The sequence below is a fragment of the Eubalaena glacialis genome, chromosome 19, assembly GCF_028564815.1.
Source record: "Eubalaena glacialis isolate mEubGla1 chromosome 19, mEubGla1.1.hap2.+ XY, whole genome shotgun sequence".
NCBI lineage: Eukaryota > Metazoa > Chordata > Mammalia > Artiodactyla > Balaenidae > Eubalaena > Eubalaena glacialis.
The window spans coordinates 45152104-45175174 of record NC_083734.1 but is presented as its reverse complement, the minus strand read 5'-3'; the positions used below and the strand labels follow the sequence as shown (position 1 = coordinate 45175174).

The 23071-nt window shown below is 39.4% G+C and overlaps 1 protein-coding gene across 4 annotated transcripts; it reads right to left on the bottom strand.

Moving 5' to 3' along the window:
- Positions 1-511: 511 nt before the first annotated feature.
- Positions 512-23071, bottom strand: MED1 (mediator complex subunit 1). Of its 4 annotated transcripts, none has more exons than XM_061174679.1 (17): positions 22855-23071; positions 20776-20882; positions 18227-18305; positions 16329-16383; positions 16092-16224; positions 15357-15385; positions 12606-12677; positions 12011-12085; positions 11445-11518; positions 10773-10862; positions 9386-9497; positions 8738-8862; positions 8365-8483; positions 7386-7587; positions 5857-5952; positions 5627-5732; positions 512-3996 (listed from the first exon to the last, which is right to left on the bottom strand). In XM_061174679.1, the coding sequence occupies exons 1-17, from the start codon at positions 22877-22879 to the stop codon at positions 759-761; spliced, it is 4737 nt and encodes a 1578-aa protein (XP_061030662.1). In that variant the 5' UTR covers positions 22880-23071; the 3' UTR covers positions 512-758. The 4 variants fall into 4 exon arrangements, with proteins under 4 accessions (XP_061030662.1, XP_061030663.1, XP_061030664.1 ...); XM_061174680.1 differs by having other exon boundaries at positions 22933-23071; XM_061174681.1 differs by lacking the exon at positions 20776-20882.

The following is a 23071-nucleotide window of genomic DNA, read 5'->3' as shown; positions in this document are numbered from 1 at the left end:
GGACTCGGACTAATCTGCCTCAGCTTGAGACTGCAGTACCAGCACAAGCTGCAAGCTCCCTACCACCATATAAGCCTCGTTCTTCCACCTCCCATCATTTTGAACCCTGAACCTCATAGAAATAGAAAAAAACACTGTATAAAAGCAAACAGATAAAGGATTGAAATATTACAAATAAATAGCTAAAATCATCTTCCCTCCCCAATCACTCCTAAGAAACAGACACCAAACATTACTTAAGTGTCCAAAATGACCAAAGTCCTTCATTTGCCCACGCCTCAAATGGACAACTACCCAAACAAAGGTGAACAACCTTCATGCAAATGCATCAAGGAATGTATTGCTTTTTCATTTTCTGCCCAGCCCTTCAAATACATGCACTAAAATGTGTTTAAAACATGGCCTAAAAATGGAAAAAGGGAGAAAAAATATATATGAATATTTCCCACAAAACTGTTTCCCACCCTTCCCTCTCCCTAAGCCCTTCCCACCCCCTCCCTTTCATATGCAAGTATTTTAACTTTTTTTTTTTTTTTTTCTGGCAAAGGAACAAGTGATTCGTGGTAACCAGAATCAAACCCTATGGTCTCTTTAGTAGGGTCTGGCTATGCCTTTCTAAATTCACCCCACTTGGTGTCAAAGCCATGCCATTTAAGATTCTTAAAACACAAAATCAGACCTGTCTCACTCCTTATGGTGATTTGCCTATACACTTAGTTTTTCTCTGGCCATGGTTTTTGCTTTAAAAAGTAAGGTTCCTAGTTGCCAATCAGGGCCACATCCATAAGATCGTCATCTTCCTCCCCAATCATAAAGTCAGGGCTGAGCCTTGAGGGCCTGTCTGTAGATAAGATTGTGTTACTTGTCATAGACAAGGACTGGTCTGAAGAGATGGGTGATTTAGACCAACTCTCTGGCTTGATGCTATGAGATTTTTTCTTGTCTCGGTCTTTGTCCCGGTCCCGGTCCCTATCTTTGTCTTTTACTTTCTTCTTTTCTTTTTTGTGCTTCTTATGCTTCTCTGTGCTGTACTCTGGAAGAGGTCGGATGCCATCATCTGAGCTGGGACTGTTCTGGTAAGACTTCTCTGCTATGGAGGAGCCTGACTCACTCTCACTGTCCAGATTCTGGGGGGTATATGCTGGTGACTTACTATGACTGGGAGAGCCACGCTCATGCTTTGGAGTGGAACCACTGATGAGTGGAGAGCCATAGTTTTTGGAAGAGGCCATCTGAGGCCTCAGCCCTTCTCCACTACTTTCCCCAGGTTTCTGCAAAGTCACTTTGGCTTTAATGCTGGGGGATCCCCCATCATGCTTGCTGATGATAATTTTTGCCACACCCGTGCTCCCCACATTTTTTGACTCTGAGGTCTTCTTAGATGAATCCACCGAGCCCCCCAAGGTGGAAACCTTTGATTTGTCTTTATCACTTTTCTCACGCTTGCCCTGGAACTCTCCTCCTGACATGTTATGTTTGGAGGACACAGGATGGCTAGAATTTGTGCTCACCCCCATTTGGCCATCCATTGGGTCTTCACCCCCAGGGCCACTGGTGACAACCCCATGCTTCAGTTTATCTATGACAGCTGTTAAGGACGGCTTCTTATTTCTGCTGGGAGATTTCCCTTTGGAACTCCCATGCTGGTTCTGAGAGGATGACATGGAAGAGCCACTTGAGGAAAAGGAAGAGGAAGATGCTGTACAAGAGTTAGATGATGGGGGAGTTTTCTGAGACAATGAGCCTGAAGATCCTAACCCTGAAGATGACTTCATGCCAGTGCTTGAACTAGTTCCAGACATGTGAGACCCACCAGAACCTGAACTGATAGGAGACTTGGCTTTAGAGGATGGGGGAGTCCCAGGAACAGGCTTCATTGGAGAGGCAAGCTTATCAGAGCCTCCAGGTGGCCTTGAATGGGAAGGGGATATGTTTGGTTTACTCAAAGAAGGATTCATAAGTGATGATGGCTTCCCTTGAGGTTTCATCTTGGTGCTGCTGGAGCCACTGCTCAGTCCATGCTTGGTAATAGGAGAGGAGCCAGGCTTCCCCCCAGACTGGGATGAATTTTTGGACTGGCTAGATCCCGAAGACCCCTGGCTAGAATATATACTGCTACTTAACTTGGAACTTGATGAACCTTCTGATTTACTGCTTTTCATCTTGCCTGAGTTGGAAGCAGAAGACGAGGAAGAATGGCTATGGTGGCTTTTACTTCCTGAGGAAGACACAGAACCACTGCTGGTATACTGACTGTGAGAGGAGGGCTTGCCCACCATCACAGTTCCCTTAGGAATCTGAATAGTGATTTTGGGAATGGGTGGTGTGGCAACACCTGGGGGAGTCTGAGATCTTCCTGAACTGCCTGGAGATTTGGATCCACCTGTACTAGTAGGTGGGGTGAAAGGTCGGTTAGAAGAACTGTGAGATGGAGACTTTCCCTCAGTGTCTGCCTTCTTCCGTTTTGGAGGCTTATCTTTGCTTTTGCCATCATTAGAAGGGGTTCGACTGCGCTTCCCTGGTTTGCTGTCTAATCCTGGCCCTGATAGACTACTGTTACTGGTGCCATTGCCTTCCTTTACTCTCTTTTGAGTCTTTTCTTTCCCTAAGTCCCCAGTGGTCAATAAAGGACTCTGGCTACCACTGTGATGCTCCATAAGATCTGTAGGACCCAAAGCCTTACCAGCCACTGCTATTATACTGAAATCAACTGTGTCAGCTTGGCTATTGCCTTTAAACTTAGTCTCCCCATTATCACCTCCAAGCATTGGCACCCCCAAAGTATTTAGTGCCTGAGATGTAAATCCTTTGAAATCATCATTATCTCCACTTTGGCTGCTTTCATCAAAATATTCTTCTCCAAAACCACTTTGGCTCTGGCTGTTCAACAAATCAGGATTGAAATCTACTCCATCAGGAAAAAAATGATTGGTAGGAGAGTCACTACTGGGGCTTCCAGCAGCATCTGCAATAAGGTCAGCTGGATCAGTGTATGGATTTTCATTATTATTGGCTTGAAAGACATCAGGGTCAAAGAGGGCACTCTGAGAATGCCCAGAGCTTGAAGAATCTCGAACAGGGGTGCCAATGGGTGGACAATCGTCACTAGTGCTGGGAAGCTTAGAAGCTTCTTCTGCAATGTCTGAAAGGATATCAGTTACATCCGGGCCAATGCTGTCTGAACTGGATAGTCGGACCATCCTTTGAATACTGGATTGGGGATGAGGTACTGGTTGTGGGTAAGTTGTTGGGGGAGTGCTACACTGGCTTGGAGCTGGAGTGATGTGTGGCGTATCCAGCGTGTCAGCTGTCATGTTGACATCAAAGATAGGGTTCTGTGAGTCAACATCCATTGAAAATAGCTCCCTCTGAAAGTCATCTTCAGTCTGGTGCTTGGGTTTATCAGGTGGTAATCTTGATGACTTCTTCTTCTTTGCCTTGTTGCTTCCCGAGCACATTTCCATCCGGGGTGAGCCGGAAGAGGAGTTCTGCCTTTCTAAAGGGCTGCTTCCATAAAGGGTTGAGAAATCCTGGGCAGGATTATCTTTAAGAAGGTTCATGAGCATCGGGTGGTTCTTGGTGTTGCCGGCCATCGAAGAGACAGGTGGCGGCGTGTGATGAGGAGGGGTCGGACTCGAGCCAATGGTAGACCCCCCGTTCCCTGTGATTTGCAACAAACTGGTAAGAATTGGGTTCTGAGATACCTTGCTGAAGTCCTCCCCATGGCCCACCGACTCATGCCGATCTTTGATGCTCATGCTCATATTAAACAAGGTGGTAATGGGACCCCCCGGAAAGGTGTTGGTTGGTGTAGTGGTACCACTCATTGGGTTGTTGCCTGTGGTCATGCCATACCCTGGGCTGCTAGCCGGGGGCAGGTTCTTTTTCACCATGTCTTCAACTGTCTCTGCAATGAGGGACAGTGCTGGAGTGTCGGCCTGAATGGTTTCAGCTTTCCTCCGAATAGCCCTCATCGTCACAGGGATGGACATACATCTGTAAAATAAGATGGAAAAAACAAAGTTAATATTGCACTAGCTGCTAATGAAACCAACTTTTTATTTGGGAAAACAGAATTTAATTTTGCCTGAGACTTACATATGCCAAAAGGTTTACAATAAGCAGCTTTCAGGCAAGGCAAATAACCCGCAAGGCAGGAGCAGTTCTATGAAATGCCAGAGCTTTGGGTAAACTCATTCTAAAAAGAATCTGGGGGCTTCCCTGGTGGTGCAGTGGTTAAGAATCCGCCTGCCAATGCAGGGGACACGGGTTCGAGCCCTGGTCCGGGAAGATCCCACATGTCACAGAGCAACTAAGCCCGTGTGCCACAACCACCGAGCCTGTGCTCTGGAGCCCGTGTGCCACAACTACTGAAGCCCGCGCACCTAGAGCCCATGCTCCGCAACAGGAGAAGCCACCGCAATGAGAAGCCCACGCACCGCAACGAAGAGTGGCCCCCGCTCACTGCAACTAGAGAGAGTCCGCGCGCAGCGACGAAGACCCAACGCAGCCAAAAAAAAATTAAAAATAAAAAGAATCTGGAAGGAATTCCCTGGCGGTCCAGTGGTTAGGACTCCATGCTTCCACTGCAGGGGGCACGGATTCGATCCCTAGTTGGGGAACTGAGATCCCGCAAGCTGCACAGCACAGCCCAAAAAAAAAAAAAAACAATCTGGACCAGAGGCAATCATCAACCTCTTTTGACGTGCCACCAAATAAACCAACCATAAACAAGAGTCCAAATAATTAGACATCATACTGAACTAAAATAAAACTGGTAATAATGAACTCAGTAAGAAAATGCCCTCCTTTTGGGCTTTACATGTGATTAATGGTATATATAATTTATCTTAATTGATGAACCATTAGAAAAACCTCTTGACCCATCAAGTTCTAAACTTTAATGGCTTAGATCACCCCAAAGCTATACTGTGAAAAGTGCTACCACTGGCAGGAAATCTTTTTAATTTTAAAGCAAAGCACTTTTTATGTTACAGATAAATTTATATTTATAAACATGTTTGAAAATATTTTGCTCTAGAATATGTCAGCAACCTTTCTTAAAGGACCAGATAGTAATGTTTTAGACTTTCAAAGATCATATGGTTTCTGTCCAACTACTCTGCCATCTTAGCTCAAAAGCCACCATAAACAATATGTAAATGAACAGATGTGTTCACTTACAGCTATGTTTTATTGTGTTCCAATAAAATTTATTTACTAAACAGACCACTGGTACCTACTCCAAAAAAATCTTGAAATTATGGGAAGCTGACTGGCTTAAGGATCTTCCCACATACTGCCATTTGACACATTATATGTGTTTAAAAAAAAAAATGACACAGAGGAAAAAGTGGAAAAAGATCTACATCTTATTTCAGCTCTCTCCCTCATAAAAGAACCCTAATGCGGGGCCTGAAGTTACCTACCTTACTTCCTATTACTCTCATAATGAGATTTATAAAACCAAAGAGCTCATATTGATTCTGATCCAAAAGCAGAGAAGGGTGAATTCAAAGCAGTGACTAAATGCTTTCCTACTAAATTTCCAATTCACTCTAATACTGAAAACAACATTCCTTGTACACCTCTTAATGGGACTCTGATGGAAAAGGGCCAGTGCTACCTTTGAACAACTTTGGCAATGAAGTCATCTGTGCAGATGAGTGCATCTGACAGCCCCTTGTAGAGTTTACAGCTCACATGTGTTGAGTCCTGCACATCCATTACCACTGAAAGAAAAAATATATAGGAGGCATTTAAGATAGATTCAGCTTCAGTTTCTGACTTTTCAAAAAAAGATAAAGGGACCAAACTGCTGCCCTGAGAGAGGTGCTAGCCACCCACATAACTCACCACACACCAGGGAGTCATTCACAGGGTGCTGAAAAGATACGCTGAAACGGGATTCTGAGAGGGGACACACTTCAAATTGGAGGAGCCCAGGAGAATCTAAAAGGCAAAGAAAAGGATCATAAAATAATCAACCAAATAAAAGATTTGAGACATGTAAATGGTAATTATTAACTATGAAATATTCTCTCCCTCATTGGACACTAAATCCCACACATTTTTTTAATACACAAAACCTACTATGTCACCCACAGGTGACTAAAGGTATCAGATTCCAAGGAATCTACCAGTATATGTTACAAATACTCCAAAACAAATAAGTAACTAAACTTCAGTTTTCTAAAATGAAGGCACTTAATCCCAATTGATAAAGTACTTGGCAGATATAAAGACCCTGCCTTGAAAGTGAATTCTGAAAATAAATGTGGCCAAGAGGAGTTTCTCATTCTATTTGATAAGCGTACATTAGAACCACTACCATAAACCCTGCTTTCTACCAGTATACAGCTGTTAGCTATACACTCCATAGTTTGGTAAGCACAGATGTAGGGGCTACAATCTAAAATGATATATTTATGCCAAATACACTTATATATAACTATTATCATTGGTTTCTGAGCCAAACAGGCTGACAGCCCAGAGACAGCCCAGATACTTTCTTGGGAAAAAGCATAAATCTCTGTAGGACTAACTTCATAACTATCTCACAAAAACTCATTTTTAAATACCGTGAAGCTATGTGGAAAATTCTCCTAGGATTGAAATATATGAAACAGAAGGGTCATAAGGACACTTGCACATGCTCTGTGTCATTACTCCAACTTTCTAAAATTTCTCATTTCTAAAGCAATTCTTATTTCCGTAAAAGATATCTCCTGATTTACCTTCCATTTTTTCTTGCCTACCATTTGCGCTGATACAGCTCTATCACTGAAGTGCTTTACAACTAAAGTAAAAAATTAACTATGGTTAACTAGAGCAGCCAAAATTCATATCAAGATTTCTAATAGCAAACTGTTTGAAAAACATCAGCATTCCAGCATCCTGGGAGAAAAAAGAGAAGGGCACAGGTCTCATCCTTTTTTAAGCTATATGATTAAGTTCTCCAAAGAATGGGGAGAGGAAATATACTCAGGACTAAAACGTGGGAACCACTGTCCTAACAACCTAAAATTTCGATATCAAGAACTCCTCTCTTCCTGCAGAATCCCAAAGTCTACCTTATATATCTGCTGTAAGGTTCAGGCCCTTAGGTACCCAGTTATATTGCTGCATGCAGAAAAAGAGTAAGTCCATTGCAAAAAAATCCAGTGGTTTCCAAATGCCAATTTACAGACTGGTTCCATCAAAATTATTCATGGAGCTTGAACTAGATTCCCAACTTCTCCCACATTAAGTTCATTTGGGTATGAAAACCAAATATATGTAGTTTTAAAAGCTCCACAGCTGATATGATGGGCCACAAAATTAGAGAACTACTAGAGTAGTCAGTTTCCATTTACCAGTAAGTATATCAAAAGGAAAGGCAGTACCTTCTTTCAGAATAGTTCTTTTGACACAGCTTCCAATTAGGGTGTTATAGGCCACTTGGTGTCTGATAAGATTCAGGATAAGAGGAACCCGGCCAGGGTGCTGAAAGGTGATTTTGCTAACAAGGGTTCCCTGTAGACTTCTACCATCCGGAAGAGGAGCATCCTTGTTGAGGAAATAGCAGTGCTGCTGACCTGGAAGAGCCTGGGCAAAAAGAACAAAGGAAACGAATGCTATTTACTCACCCACTGTACTCCAACCACAAACTATCCTTAAAAAAACCCTACTCCTCAAAAATCAGCAATTTCTTGCTGAATATTAAAGCTTCACAGTCAGTTCTTTGGTCAGCTAATGTTAAATGCCAAATACTCGCTTGGCTGAAAAGACCCCTTCTTTGTAAATGTTCTGCTAGTGGTTTCCTAATCTAACTAACATAAAAATTACCTCAGAAATCTGTATAAAAGAGGTCCCTGGACCACAAGTGCAAAATCTATATTTTTAATAACACCCTATATAGTTATAACAGAGCCAGAATTTGGGAACTATTACTTAATCCAGACTATTGTCAAACATTCAAATAAATTCAAGTCCAGATGTGGTTTTAAAACGCTCCTTAATTTATTCATTCCAGTACTTTCTTCTCTGTTAAATACTTTGCAGATTATAAGCTCATGGCACTTGAAAGAATTAAACAGCAAGAACTCTTAATACCTACTTATATGCTTGTAAAAGTTCAGAATACCATTAAGACACTTTCACCTGAAATTTCAACAATGAAATGTACGTTGTTTCCTGACTTGGAAGCTCCTGCTCTTTCTTCAGTATGTTTCAGAGATTTCCGTAATTTCCTGCCTGACTGAGGAAATAGGACATGATCCAGCGGTCCAAAAGAACATCATCTGACCTCAGTTATCCTATAAAAGGAAGATTCTGATCTTGGGTCCAAACATAATCTACAACAATTCATAGGGCCTTACTTACAGCATAAAATCGCATGTTGTGATTCAAAGGTATAGGGTCAGGGTCCTTTGACAGCTCAAATTGAGTGATCAGTTCATAAAGGGGTACATAAGTTGGTTGGGTTTCAAACAGTGGAATTCCTAGAAAAACAAAGATCAATACAATGATCACAGTAAGATGAAAACGTCAACAGCTCAGTTTTCCCTTCATGAGTTCTACTTCATTGGCCCATTTATTCAAAAAGTACTTACTAATAAGCAAAAGCACCATGACATCGATACCCATCAGTGGTTTTTTGAGGCCAAGACTGAAAGAGGTCTAAGATAATCTGAATGTGAAGTTTGCTTTTCACTTTTATAACAATTATTAGCTCCTGATGCTTCTTAAAACTCACCTGTGCAGTTCTGAAGTTTCTGAACAAATGCTCTAGATACTGGGATTGGCTGGGGAAATTTCAAGAAGAAACAGGCAGGAAGATCAACACTGTTGGCACTGGTGATTGAGGAGAAGGAGGGAGTCCTTCAAAAAAAAAAAAAGGTAGAGGATTGGGATTTTGACTTGATGTGAAAATGAAAAATCTAAACACTCATTCTTAGACATGTCTGTATCATATAACCACCTACTCACAAAACCTATCAAAAGTTCACTCTTTGAACTTCTTTCCCCCAATTCCAAAATATCCTGTTTGTTAACCCTAGAGTATCTTATCAAACATCTATCCTGAGGCACGTTCTCTAGTTATTACTCCAGCATAGCTCTAAATCAACGTGAAGTCCCATAGGAAAATCCCATAGAGCAATCATTAAACCAGTGCAAGTAGCACAGTTCTCTTCTTTCTCTCTCAGGATAAGAATGTGTTCTATGAGCAGACTTCAAAGAGGAACATGCAAATATTGAAAAGAGAAAGTAAATGGGTAAAACAAAAAGCCCATCTCTAGAAAGTCAAGTGGGGGAAGAGCCAAGTCAAAGTAATACCTGTTTCTTACTGGGCTTAAGGTTGAAATAAATGGACATTGCTATCCTAGAATTATATTTAACTTACCATTTGTTGTCAACTGGATGTGACCCCATAATTAATGGTGCAATTGGGAGTTTATACATAGCAGATGTTCCTTCGATTGTCACTGATGCATTCATGCCCAAAGATCGAGGAACTGAGAAAAGGAAAGAAAAATGGTATTCTCCAAAGTAACATGAATTATAAGGATCTTGGGTTTCCCTGGTGGCGCAGTGGTTAAGAATCCACCTGCCAATGCAGGGGACACGGGTTCGATCCCTGGCCCTGGAAGATCCCACATGCTGCGGAGCAACTAAGCCCATGCGCCCCAACTACTGAGCCTGTGCTCTAGAGCCTGCGAGCCACAACTACTGAGCCCACGTGCCACAACTACTGAAGCCCACGCGCCTAGAGCCCGTGCTCCGCAACAAGAGAAGCCATGACAATGAGAAGCCCACGCAGCACAACGAAGAGTGGCCCCAGCTCGCCGCAACTAGAGAATGCCTGCGCACAGCAGTGAAGACCAAACACAGCCAAAAATAAAAGCAAATAAATAAATAAATTTATTTTTTAAAAAAAGAAATAAAAAAAAATTATAAGCATCTTAACATTAAAAAAAAAAAGCTAACTTCTGTATAATCTGTCAGCCCTAATTTGTTTGTCAGATACTATAATACCTATATAACTTAGAAATGCTACAAGTTATCTTTCTAACCAAGCAATATTTGTCAGTAAATAAAACAAAATACAGGAAACAATGCAGTCCAAGGGGAAAAAAATTGTACAGGCTCATTACCAATGTTTACTTATTTTCTCCAACTTCAGAAAGCATTTAAGTAGAATTATGATTATAGGATAGTCAATGATTGAAGTTAAAAGGGGACCAAATGAGGTATTAGGCCATTTCTCATTATGTTTTAGTCTATTAACGTGCAAATATAGGGAATTCCCTGGTGGTCCAGTTGTTAGGACTTCGGGCTTTCACTGCCAAGGGCACGGGTTCAATCCCTGGTCTAAGATCAAGCCGTGCTGCGCGGCCAAAAAAAAAAAAGTGCAAATTCAAAGTAAGATCCATTATTTTAGTTCTTTAGTAAGTTGGCTAATTTCTTTACCTTTAAAGTAATGATTAAAGGGGATTATTTCAAGTCAGATGGTTTACATTTTTTCATTTACTCATTTACTTATTCAAAAGGAATTATTAAGCTTTTATTATTATGTATGTATGTGTACATATAGATATGTATATCTGTAGGAGTGTATGTGAATGTATCAGATGCAAACTCTGGTAGAAATGGAAAACTTTGGTAGGGATGGCAAATTTATTTGGAAGTAGCAAACCAGAAAGTACAGGCAGGCCTGGGCATTCAAATTTTTGAAAATATTCTTTAAACACTGAGCAAAACCTTCAGTTACTTTACAGTGAAAGTCTTACCATTATTCTCATGCAAAATGATAGGGGATGTAGTCTTATCATCCAGCAGGTCAGAAGGAGAGGCATAATACTTCAAGTTCATTAAATGACCTATGCAAAATAAAACTTATCACTACTTTTTTATCAGGTAAATTACAAATAAAGAAAAACATTCCCATTCCTATAAACCTATATACAAGAAAATAGTTTCAGATATGAGGACTAATGATCCAAAGCAGCTTATGAAATATGACAGAAGCATAAATATTGATTCTAGCAGCAACAATTTACTTCACAATTTAAAAAAAAAAAACTAGGGGAGGGCAGGTGTTGACACCTTAGAAACCATTTAAAAAATACACAAATGAGAGAGGGATAAATTAGTAGTTTGGAATTGGCATATACAAACTACTATAAATAAAATAAACAACAGGGTCCTACTGTAAAGCATAGGGAACCATACATAATATCTCGTAATAAACTTACGGAAAAGAATGTGCAAAAGAAAAAAATATATATATATATATATATATACAACATTGTAAATCAACTATATTTCAATTAAAAAAAAACAGAAACACAAATGACTGGTAATTTTCACCATCTGCTTATAAACCCAAGGAGAAATTGTAAGTAATAACCCCTCAACTAAAATGAGACATTTTTCTAAACAGGCAAAATAGAATCACATACCCCCACTTCTTGGAGTGAGATAGCCAACACTTCCATGAAGAATCTTATCCAAGGGACCAGCATTGGTTGCTTTCCTGCAAGACAAATGATCTATGTTTGCTTATATTTAAGCCCTGAAGGTATTACTGTACAATGTGATAATGAGTTCAGCTCTTAAACATCTTATAATTCTATCCCAATGACTCTATCTTGTACTTGGGCATTTAACAATTGTATTTCAACTTCAAAGTGAAGGGATTATTTCTAAGAATACATCAGTATGTAATATGGTGAACAAAAATTACAACTATACTATTACTTATCAGAAGGGAAGCCAGGTTTGACAATCTTCTGATAAAACCTAAGGAATACCAACCAACAACTTAGGGATACTGATACTCAGAAAATGGAACGCAATCATTTGGGAAGTGAAAGGATATGGACAAGATGTACAATACAGGTAAAACATAGATGCATAGTAACATACATCTATAATATATATTAAGAAAAATAAGAGCCTAGTAACCCCATAGATGAAAAACTTTAAGAACAAGGTCAAACAGAATTGACACTTTAGCCAGTCTTACCAATACATAACTGCCATTTTAGATAGATCCTGTTCTAAGGATTGGAGAGCCAAGTACATTTTAGTCTTCAGTTTGCTAGAAAGTAAATAAAGAAAACAAGAATTAAATAGTTGACAAATATACATATATACACAAACATGAAAGCCTAGAGAGCAAGTCTACCTTAGAGGCAACTAAGATATCTATTTAAAAAACAAAATAAAACTTTAAAATGTTAAAAAAAAAAAATCATTACTGATCTACCAAAGCTAATTTTTATCTCTACTTAAAAGAGCCAAGCAGGTATACAGAATCCCAGGTAGGTTAAAAATAAAAGTGGCAACCCAGTTCCATAACAATTTCTTTCAGCCTGGAAATCAGTATGTTGAAGACATCTCAAGGATTATCTTCTAGCACTATAATCCATTAATGCAGATATTTGTTTATTTAAAATACCTTTAAAAGACATTAAGTTGGAAGCTGAGCTATACAATGTCAGTATGAGTAGAAATCACAAATGAGCTAGGGCAGAAGACTTGGCAAATTTCTAAGTACAAAATGGTTTATAGATTTATACTAATTTTTCCAAAAAAAGCAAAAAAATAAAAATACTTACTTGTCCCCTGGAAGGTTATAAAGATTAACAAGACCCTTAAGGTGCTTAGAAAATTCATCAAAATTTTTTTCCCTGTAAGAAGTTCAGGGGAGAGGGAAGAGAATAAAACATACAATTACTATTCAATCTTATCAGCAAAGTGCCAAAAATCATGGCTATATAAAACTAATCTTAATAATTTGCTTTACTCTTTTTCCCCAAAAGTTTTCTAGAATCAATCAAAAGTAGGAAAAGAAAATGCAATGTATTCCTTTCTCTGCCCCATTTTTCTGGAGGAGGTGCTAATAAGCAGTATAAAAGATAGTCAAAAAGACCTGATAACTCATATAGTAATTCGCTCTTAAGTAATGAGACTTGGTTTAAATAAATCACTTCTTCTCCTCTTAATTTGTAACTGAGATGATTGGATGTCATGAGGAAAAAAAACTTTTGGAGAGAAAATGGAAATAAATAAATTGGGAAGATAGAACACTTCATGTATACAGATAGAACACTTTTCATGTATACGGCAACATAAGAGCAAAGAAGGAAGACGAACACTAGGAAAGAGATGGGAGACCTAAGGAAAAGGAGAATGGGTACTGTGGAGGCAAACCACATATTCCAAAATGTTCCTATGACTAGCTTTACCCCAGGAAAAAGTAACTACTACCATGAACCCCTGGCTTCCTAGAACCTAATATTCAGGCATGGATTCTTAGTCAAATAAGCTTTTGTGAGCAGGAATCCAACATAACTCAACAATTCTAACTCTCTACATCTTTTTTCAAACTTAAAAACAAAAAAAATGTCTCTTGAAAGCTGTACTGCTCTGACAATGTCAGATACTTGGTCAGGCATTTATTGAACACTTACTGCCCAAAGTGCCATGAAGACATTAAAAGGAAGCAAGAGCAGCAGCAAAATATATTCCCTACCTGAAAATTACCATCTATACAAAGTGATCAAAAATACCAGGTAGGACTTCCCTGGTGGTGCAGTGGTTAAGAATCCACCTGCCAATGCAGGGGACATGGGTTTGAGCCCTGGTTCGGGAAGATCCCACATGCAGCGGAGCAACTAAGCCCTTGTACCACAACTACTGAGCCTGAACTCTAGATCCCGCGAGCCACAACTACTGAGCCCACGCGCCACAACTACTGAAGCCTGCGCGCCTAGAGCCCTTGCTTCACAACAAGAGAAGCCATTGCAACGAGAAGCCCGCACACCACAAGGAAGAGTAGCCCCCGCTTGCCGCAACTAGAGAAAGCCACACGCAGCAACGAAGACCCAATGCAGCCAAAAATAAATAAATTTAAAAAAAAACAAACCAGGTAAAGATTAATAGTCTTCCTAAGGTTCCCACTTTCAAACATGCCTACAAATTAACTTTAGAACACCATCAGTTCATAAATTGGTATGGTCTCTTATTCCACATTAGAGCCAGAAATATTTTTTTCCTGGACTATTCTGGTAATACACCTTTGCTAGACTTATTGAGTTAATGAAATCATAAAATGTTATTTTTTTATGTTGTACTGCAATTTTTCAAAGCTCGTTCAAATCTGGTGTATTTGGCTATAAGGACATTAAACTGATCATTGAGAAGACTGAGTGTAAAACTTATTTCCTCAATATTAACACCCTTTCTAAGACTCCTCCATGTGATATCTGATAACTTCACTATAATTTAAAACATAAAATTGATGTAATGACTGTCTCAAATTCCCAGAGAGTTAACTCTGGGTTTAAATTTAAGCATGAAAATTTCCACTCAATTCAAAGAGAAAAGATAAGCCAATGGCAAAAAACATCAATTACTAAAAGAGACTGTCTTCAAACCTATCACTTTACTATAATGGGACCCATATACCTTAAATATAAAACAATTTTTCTCAAAGTTGAAGTGAAAAAAAGTTCTTTTCATGGTATAGACTCAATTTTCTCAAGCTTTCTCTGATTCAATAATTAGGTTCTATTTATTTTTGTTCCACACAGAATTCCTAAGGTTAGCTCAGTAGTTCTCAACCAGGAGTGATTTTGCCCTCCAGAGGACACCTGACAATATCTGGAGATATTTTTGATTATCATAATTCAGGAGATATTACTAGCAACTAGTTGGGAGAGACCAGGGATGCTGTTAAACATCCAACAATGAACCGGGCAGCCCCCTACAGCAAAGAATTTCCCAACCCAAATTTCAATACTGTCAAGGTTGAAAAACCCTGGGATAGACGGAATAGGGTAAAAAAAAAATCAAGCTAAGTCAATTCTGAAAGTGAACAAGTACAGACTGAGAAAAATCTTGACCCAAGAAAATAAATTTGTTCCTCAGGAAAGTAACTTCTGACCATCCTCAAAACTTAGCTATAAAGAATAGCACTGTCGGGCTTCCCTGGTGGCGCAGTGGTTAAGAATCCGCCTGCCAATGCAGGGGACACAGGTCGAGCCCTGGTCCGGGATGATCCCACATGCCGCAAAGCAACTAAGCCCGTGCACCACAACTACTGAGCCCGCGAGCCACAACTACTGAGAATGCATGCCACAACTACTGAAGCCTGCGCGCCTACACCCTGTGCTCCACAACAAGAGAAGCCACCGCAATAGAAGCCCACGCACCGCAACAAGAGTAGCCCCCGCTCGCCACAACTAGAGAAAGCCCGCGCACAGCAACAAGGACCCAACACAGCCAAAAATTTTTTTAAAAATTAAAAAAAAAAAAAGAATAGCACTGTCTGCCAATATCAGGGAATATAAATGTCATCTGCTCACCTTAGCTGCTGTACAAGCTCTGGACAGCTCTGAAATTAAAGAAATTATGTTAAAACTTTAAACTACTTTAAGACGCTTGAAGACATCAAAAGTTTTTCTCTTTTATTAATAACACATGCTTTATAACAAAAACATTAAAACTATAGAAGGTTCTTATATTAAGATATCAAAAATATCTTCTCCTACTTGGTAAACCATGGGTTGGGTCAGGAAATTAAAGATTAAAATATATATGAAATAGCTTATAAAGGAATCAACTTTCAGCTGCTTGTTTAAAACATTAGGACCTCTCTTTAAAGCCATCCTTGGAATCCATAGTCAACTGTCTGGTTATACACATTTTACATTCCTCTCTATTACAGGGTTTTTCAGAGACATTAATTATGTACAAGATTATCTGTCCTTCTTGATTATAAGTTCTTTGAGGTAGGAACTTTAAATTATTTGTATCCCCAGAACCTATTGTTCAATTGCGGCTCATGTTTGTTGATATGAAATGGAAAGGGTTCCTCTGGTGTTTCCTTTTGTCAAAGCCTCTGGATGATGTCAGAGATGGACCCAGATTATACTAAATTCCACTCTACAGCTACTGATGCTGTAGCCCATCACATCATCTCTATAGTGGCTCATGAAAAAAACCTAAACCCAAGCTATTTCAAACCCCAACAATTCCTTTTAAAATTAATGTCCCTAAGTAAACCCCACAGATTCCAGTGAAATATCAACAACACATACCACAGGATTCTCCCCATGGTGAGCCACTTTTACATCACAAAGCTGTCCTGCAGGATCTAACTGCACTTCCACATAGAACATATCTGACGTGATGTAACATTCAGTGCCACTGGCACTGAGATGAGAGCCCAGTCTAGCAGGAACAAATCAAAACAAAAATTAATAGAAGACACATAAATAAAGCCACCCAAAGTCAACACTAAGTTAAACATTTCTGCCTACAGATACACTACTTACCCATTCTGTCTTGCTATAGACTCCAAACGGTCAGTCATTGCTGGTAAAGACGTTACTACAAAAGGGTGAAAAAAGGAAATCACAAAAGATGTTCCAAATAAATTGTATTCTTCAGAGCCAGAAACATCCTGAGAGTGTATCTATCCTTCCAAAGCCAGAAACACATTCAATAGTTCAAATGCTTATAATGTGCATAAAGTTCTTTGGTAAGGCTTAGCTGTGGCCTAAGCAGTAATAAGGATCAAAAAAAAGATTTGAAAAAAATGATTGGACCTTTCTCCTCTCTCTTTTTCATTACTCATTTGGGACAAGTTATCTTTAATTTAAAGAAGACACACTTAGGGACTTCCCTGGAGGTCCAGTGGTTAAGACTACGCGCTTCCACTGAAGGGGTCGCGGGTTCAATTGCTGGTCGGGGATCTAAGATCCTACATGCCGCTCGGTGCGGCTAAAAAAAAAAAAAAAAAAAGACACATTTATCTGCTAATGCTAGAATAAGGAAGATTAACATCAAAACCAGCATAGAAACAAATATTCTATGTTCATAGTGGCATTATTTACAATAGCCAAAAAATAGAAACAACCTGAGTGTCCATCAATGAATGAATGTATAAACAAAATGTTATTTTGTTTACATATAATGTATACATACAATAAAGTATTATTCAGCTTTCTTAAAAAGGAAGGAAATTCTGATATATGCTATAAAATGGACGAACCTTGAAGATATTATGCTAAGTGAAATAAGCCAATCACAAAAGAACAAATACTGTATGATTACACTTATATGAGGTATCTAGAGTAGTCAAATTGTTAGAGTCAGAATATAGAATGGTGGCTACCAGGAGTTGGGAAGAGGGGAAATGACAAGTTACTGTTTAATGTGTTCAGAGTTTCAGTTGGGAAGATGAAAAAGTTCTGGAGAAGGATGGTGGTGGTGGTTACACAACAATGTGAATGCACTTAATGCCACTGAACTGTACAATTAAAAACGGTTAAAATGGGACTTCCCTGGTGGCGCAGTGATTGGGAATCCGCCGGCCAATGCATGGGACACGGGTTCCATCCCTGGTCCCGGAGGATCCCACATGCTGCGGAGCAGCTAAGCCCGTGCGCCAGAACTACTGAGCCTGTGCTCTAGAGCCTGCAAGCCACAACTACTGAAGCCCGCGCACCTGGAGCCTGTGCTCCGCAACAAGAGAAGCCACAGCAATGAGAAGCCTGCGCACCGCGACGAAGAGTGGCCCCCGCTCACCGCAACTGGAGAAAGCCCGCACACAGCAACGAAGAGCCAGTGCGGCCAAAAATAAGTAAATGAATAAATTTATTAAAAAAAAAGAAAGGTTAAAATGGTAAATTTTGTTATATACATTTTACCACAATTAAAAAAAAAACAATATTCAGCTGAATCAGGTTCATTTGTGATAATCAGAGTAAAATCTGTTTTTACTTTCATTTTCCTTCAAAAACAGAAGTAGTAATTATAAGCTTGAATAATCAAGCTCATGATTTGAATTTTATGTTTGCTTTCCTGAAAACATTCTTTATAAACACTGTAAAAATCTCTTAGAGTCAAAAAGTCCATCTTCTTATTGAGTTAATTAGGAGAGAACATGTGAAGGGAAAAAAAAAACAACTTTCCCCTGCTATCTGCAATCTTATAGCTACCCTCCATCAATTATCTTTTGAGTTTCTACCTACCTTCAAAATAGGATAAAAAATAAATGTTTCAAAAGTTCAGGTAAGAGCTCATCTCAACTCCATAATGAAAGCAAGAACAACACCTAGCATAGAACGTTGACCTATCTCAATTTATATTTCTAGTGTAAGTATAAAATAGTCTTTCCTAAACTGGGGGGTTTTTAAGAAATTAGCATATTTCAAAGATGTTTACAAACCTTTGAGAGCTTTCTGCAGCGTCTCCAAACAGCTGACCAAATGTTGGTGCCCTCCAGAACTCATCACAACCCTCTTCTCCTGTATTAAGAAGGAAAACATTTCAGGTAAAAACTAACAAAGCCAATAGTGTTTTGGGTAAACATACACATTATCCTAGAAATAACATTTCAGGATAGTCTATATATTATGGTATAGTCTATATACTCTATATTTTCTATATATTTTAGATAATCTATAGATTTTTAACTGTTTGTCCATCCATCCAAAAGGGGAAAGGTTAATATACATGGATACAGGCATATCCATATCCATGAAAGTAGAAAAAGGTATTTCCAGATCTAGGACTTCCCTGGCAGTCCAGTGGTTAAGACTCTGCACTTCCAACGCAGGGGACGTGGGTTCGATCCCTGGTTGGGGAACTAAGATCCCACATGCATGGCCAAAAAAAAAAAAAAAAAGCCTATACCAAAGGTATTTCCAGATCTAAAATAAGATAACTTTCAGGGAAAAATTAGGAAGAATCAAAATGTAATAAATGAGATCAGCCTCCTGTAGAAGTGACTACATCCTAAGATTCAGTAAGTTAAATGGGGTGGTTCAGATGGGACAATTCCCAAATCTAATAAGGTGATATGCATGTAATCTAAGAAATACAGCCAGACCTTAGTCAAACTAGATTGACTCTAAGAAACAGGATACATAGTCCAGAAAAAGCCAAAGAGCAAAAAATTTAGCATAGTTTTTCTAAACATATCCAGGGAAGAAGTTTCTCTTCGCACAACATTCTAGTCCCCAGAAGTATGAACAGTTTTATGACACAAGGATAGTTTTTCAGACTTTTCCACGCCCTAAATCCATCTCTCTTTGCTCTAATTCCACCCTCACAAATATCTGACTAATTAATAATCTAGCTCCCTTTGTACCTTGAATATACAAGGACCTTGTCCATTGCAAGGACAATGGATACCAGTACTTTGGTAGCTGGAAAGACAAACACTCTGCTGTAAATTAATAAACTGGCATTCTGATTTCCATGTTAATCTACTGAGATTTTGTTAGTATGTCAGCTGTTGAAAACTCTTCAAAATCTTTTACATACCAATAAAAGTAGGTTTCTGAATCTGCGAAAGTGAGAAGTAGACAATGGAAGCTATGGTGACCAAACCAAGAACTGGTAACCCAAAAGAGGGTCTTAGTAGCCACCTGGAATCCCTCTATGTCATAATGTCTCCCTAATGACAATATCACTTATAGACCATATTTCAAACTAGAATATGGCTGCCTTATAGTATAAAAATGACAACCTCTGAATTCCCAGACTGGAAAAATTGCCATTCTTTAAGACTTCCAAAAAAAAAAAAAAAACTTTTTTTATGTACACAATCCTGAGCCAGAAGATATCTGTAGAACTTAGTTACGGAAATCTTTTAGCAGCATGACACTTTGGTGTCCATTATCTCATTTGATCCCTACAGCAAAACTGTGTGAAAAAGCAAACTGGTGTTGTGTGTCTCTACTTTCCAGATGAGGAAACTGAGGGTCAGAAAGAACAAATAATTTTTCCAAGGTCGTGTAGGTAGAAGTACTGGAGTCAAGACTAAAATACAGGTTTTCTGACAGCAAATTCAGTTTTTTTACTAGGCTATATACTGATATGATCATTTTAAGCTCTAATAAATCTACTAAACTGAACTTACTCTGGACCCGGTGTAAGGTTTGGTAGAGGGGTACTTTCACTGAAGTATAACATGTATACAGAAAAGTATATGAACCTGAAGTGAAGAGATCGTGAATTATTACAAAGTGAACACATCCATATAACCATTGCCCAGGTCAAGTCATAAAAGTAAAGTACTCCTATAACATTTTACTACCACTAGAATCATATGGATGAACTTTTAACATCCAGCCTCTACCCTCACCCCACTCCCTGTATTCCACCTAACTAAGGGCTCCCCATACTGGTGAATGACTCAGAAAGGAGAAGTAGTACTGTAGAGAAAGAGGGCCACAGAGTAAACAGGTGAAGTTAATTAAAAATGAACTGCAAACTCAACTAGCAAAATAGATACAGTGACAGTATTAACACATTAGAATCAAGGAGCTTGACAGGAAGTGAAAAATAAATGTCTATATCAGTCTGTCATGTGTATCTTTTTTTTTTTTTTTTGGCGGCACTGTGGTGCTTGTGGAATCTCAGTTCCCCGACCAGGGATTGAACCTGGGCCACAGTAGTGAAAGCCAGGAATCCTAACCACTAGGCCACCAGGGAACTCCCTATCAGGTGTATCTTTTATAGGTGTATTTCTTAGCACTTTGCCTAAAGTACCCCAGTGTACTATAACTCACAATTAACACAATTTTATAAATATACCTCCTTCTTAGGTAGACTCTTAAAAGTTGAAAGCCACCATGTGCTTACGATTTTATGAGAAATAAAACTGAAGACACACCATAATAACTAGTTAGAAAAAGTCTACACAGGGAGCTTAGCTTATTAAATAATTATCTAAGCACAACACTTTATCCACTTCACCACAATCCTCACCATGACTTGACGCACAAGCTTAATGGTTTCACTCCAAGGTCTATTTTGGTTAAATTTTGCATGGAGCCGTTCCAAGAGAGAACTCATCTTACTCAGCTTTTCCGACTCTAAGATATAAATCAGAAAACATCATTAGCAACTCTTCTTTCAAGACCTTCCACAGTTTTTCTTGCAAACAAAACTCCCATACTTCATCCTGGTAAGAACTCAGTTAAAATCTTTTCCAATATGATTTACTTCAAAACATATGAAGAATTCGTTTTTAATAAGAAGACACACACAATTGTGGGTCTAGTCTAACGAACACCATAGAAGGGGACTGCTTTCTATTCAAACTTAATGAGAACCAAAAAAAGAACCATCTCTAATCCTGTTTAAGGATCAAGACTACCATTTAGTGACAAAATAATTTCATGATATGCGTGAAATCCCTTATATGATATGTGCAGAGCATACATTTGAACATGGCCTAACTACGGTTAGTTTGTTTTCAAAGTGAAAATACAGACTTTCTTAATTTTTTCACATAATTTTAAGAGATCGATTTATAAGTATTATCAAGAAAACAGGCTTTATTTGCCATTCAGATTTTTCCTATTTGAACTCAAACTATATGAACATGGAAGATGTCAATGACTAAAGGATGAGTTTCCAGCAAAGTTAAGAGAAAGGCAGAAACGAATGGCTCCTGGATAGTGTGTAAAGGAACCTCCTACACCCTCCAACACTCCTGTAATTCTTGTAACTGCTTAGCATGAGCAAGGACCTGTGCTGGAGACCACCAGCAGTGCAAAAATACAACATGCCTGAGATGACACCTGTGAGGGGGTGTGGATAAGTTAATGTGAAAATAACCATCACACAAAGCAAAATGAGATTTGTTCTTAAAAACAGAGACACATTACTATTGAAATTCAAAGGAGGAAAAGTTTGTAATTAGTTGTGGGGATGTTACAGAAAAGGTGCCATTGAAAGATGAATAGAATGTCCGCAATCTGAGTTGAGATAGTGACATCTAAATCAAGATTCAACTCCTCCCTCCAATGCCTTCATCTTCTGGAAAACTGTTTTTTGGTTTGTTTCAGCCAATTTTTAGTTCTGGAGAAATGTTTGACAATTCCCACTTTCAAGACTCATTCACTCAGGCACTAGTTTACATGCTGGAGATACAGCAGTGAGCAAACTAGACAAAACTGCCTCATCGAGTTTCCATTTTACACTTGTCATTCCTCTGCACCAAGAAGTATACCTTTTTTCTTCCTCCCCTTCAAAACACATCCCCCCTTCTTTCCCTTAAGAAGCCTGATGATAAATATCTTTACAAAAATGCTCTAATGAAACATTTTTTGAGCAACTATTATGTGCCAGGGACTATATAATGATGAGAAAGGCAAGATCCTGATCTACATAGCTCAGAGCACATTGGAGAAGACAAGTAAATAATAGTGAGCTGTATCAACAGAACTATGTCCAAAATGCTAAGGAAGCATTTAAACTGGAAAGTGGAACTTCAGAGAATCTACATAAGGTTACACAGAAAAGTTGTTTTTCAGCAGTTCTGAATTAGTTCAGACATTGAAAGATTGAAATTCAACGCATTTTTAGAATATACAATAGCACAAGATGTGAACACTGTGACATTCTTGAGAACTGCTGGCTTTTAATACCTTAAGCACCTAATCTTTTCATTCACGCGAAAACATTCTCCAGTCCTTTGACATACAGCGCTGTATTATTGTTTTTCTGTCATCATTCACACTTCTCTTCTGGAAGGAGCAAGTTTTACATTCACTCGCCACGTCTCCCATCCCTTTAGGCTAAAAATGCCCTGAGGCCCAAATGATTGCCCCTAGCTAAGCAGGAAACCTTAACAGAAGTTGGGAGCCCCCATCTCCCCAAAGTCAAAGCTCTCCATCACCAAGGAAAGCAGTCAGAATCTAAAACTCACACACATCCCGCCTCCTAGACTCTGAGCCCTCGGGAGAGTGGCCCTCGCGGAAGCATCTGCCCCCCAGCTCCTCTCAGAGATTGGCTCCCCCAGCTGTGTCCCGCCCCCTGCTTTTCCCCTCAGTCACTCACCCTCGGTTTCCCCCTGAGCCTTCATCCTGACAGCGGGAAGGGCCTGAGGTCTACACAAGAGGATATGCCCCTCCTCACCACTAACAGAGGAACCAAGTTGGTTCGGGCTCCCGGGACGCAGGGCGCCTGCAGTCCCCACTCTTCCCGGGAAGGCTCAGTCTGAAGTCCCCGGCGGCAAGAAGAGAAGGGTGCTCGCGGCCGCCGCCATCTTCCCCAA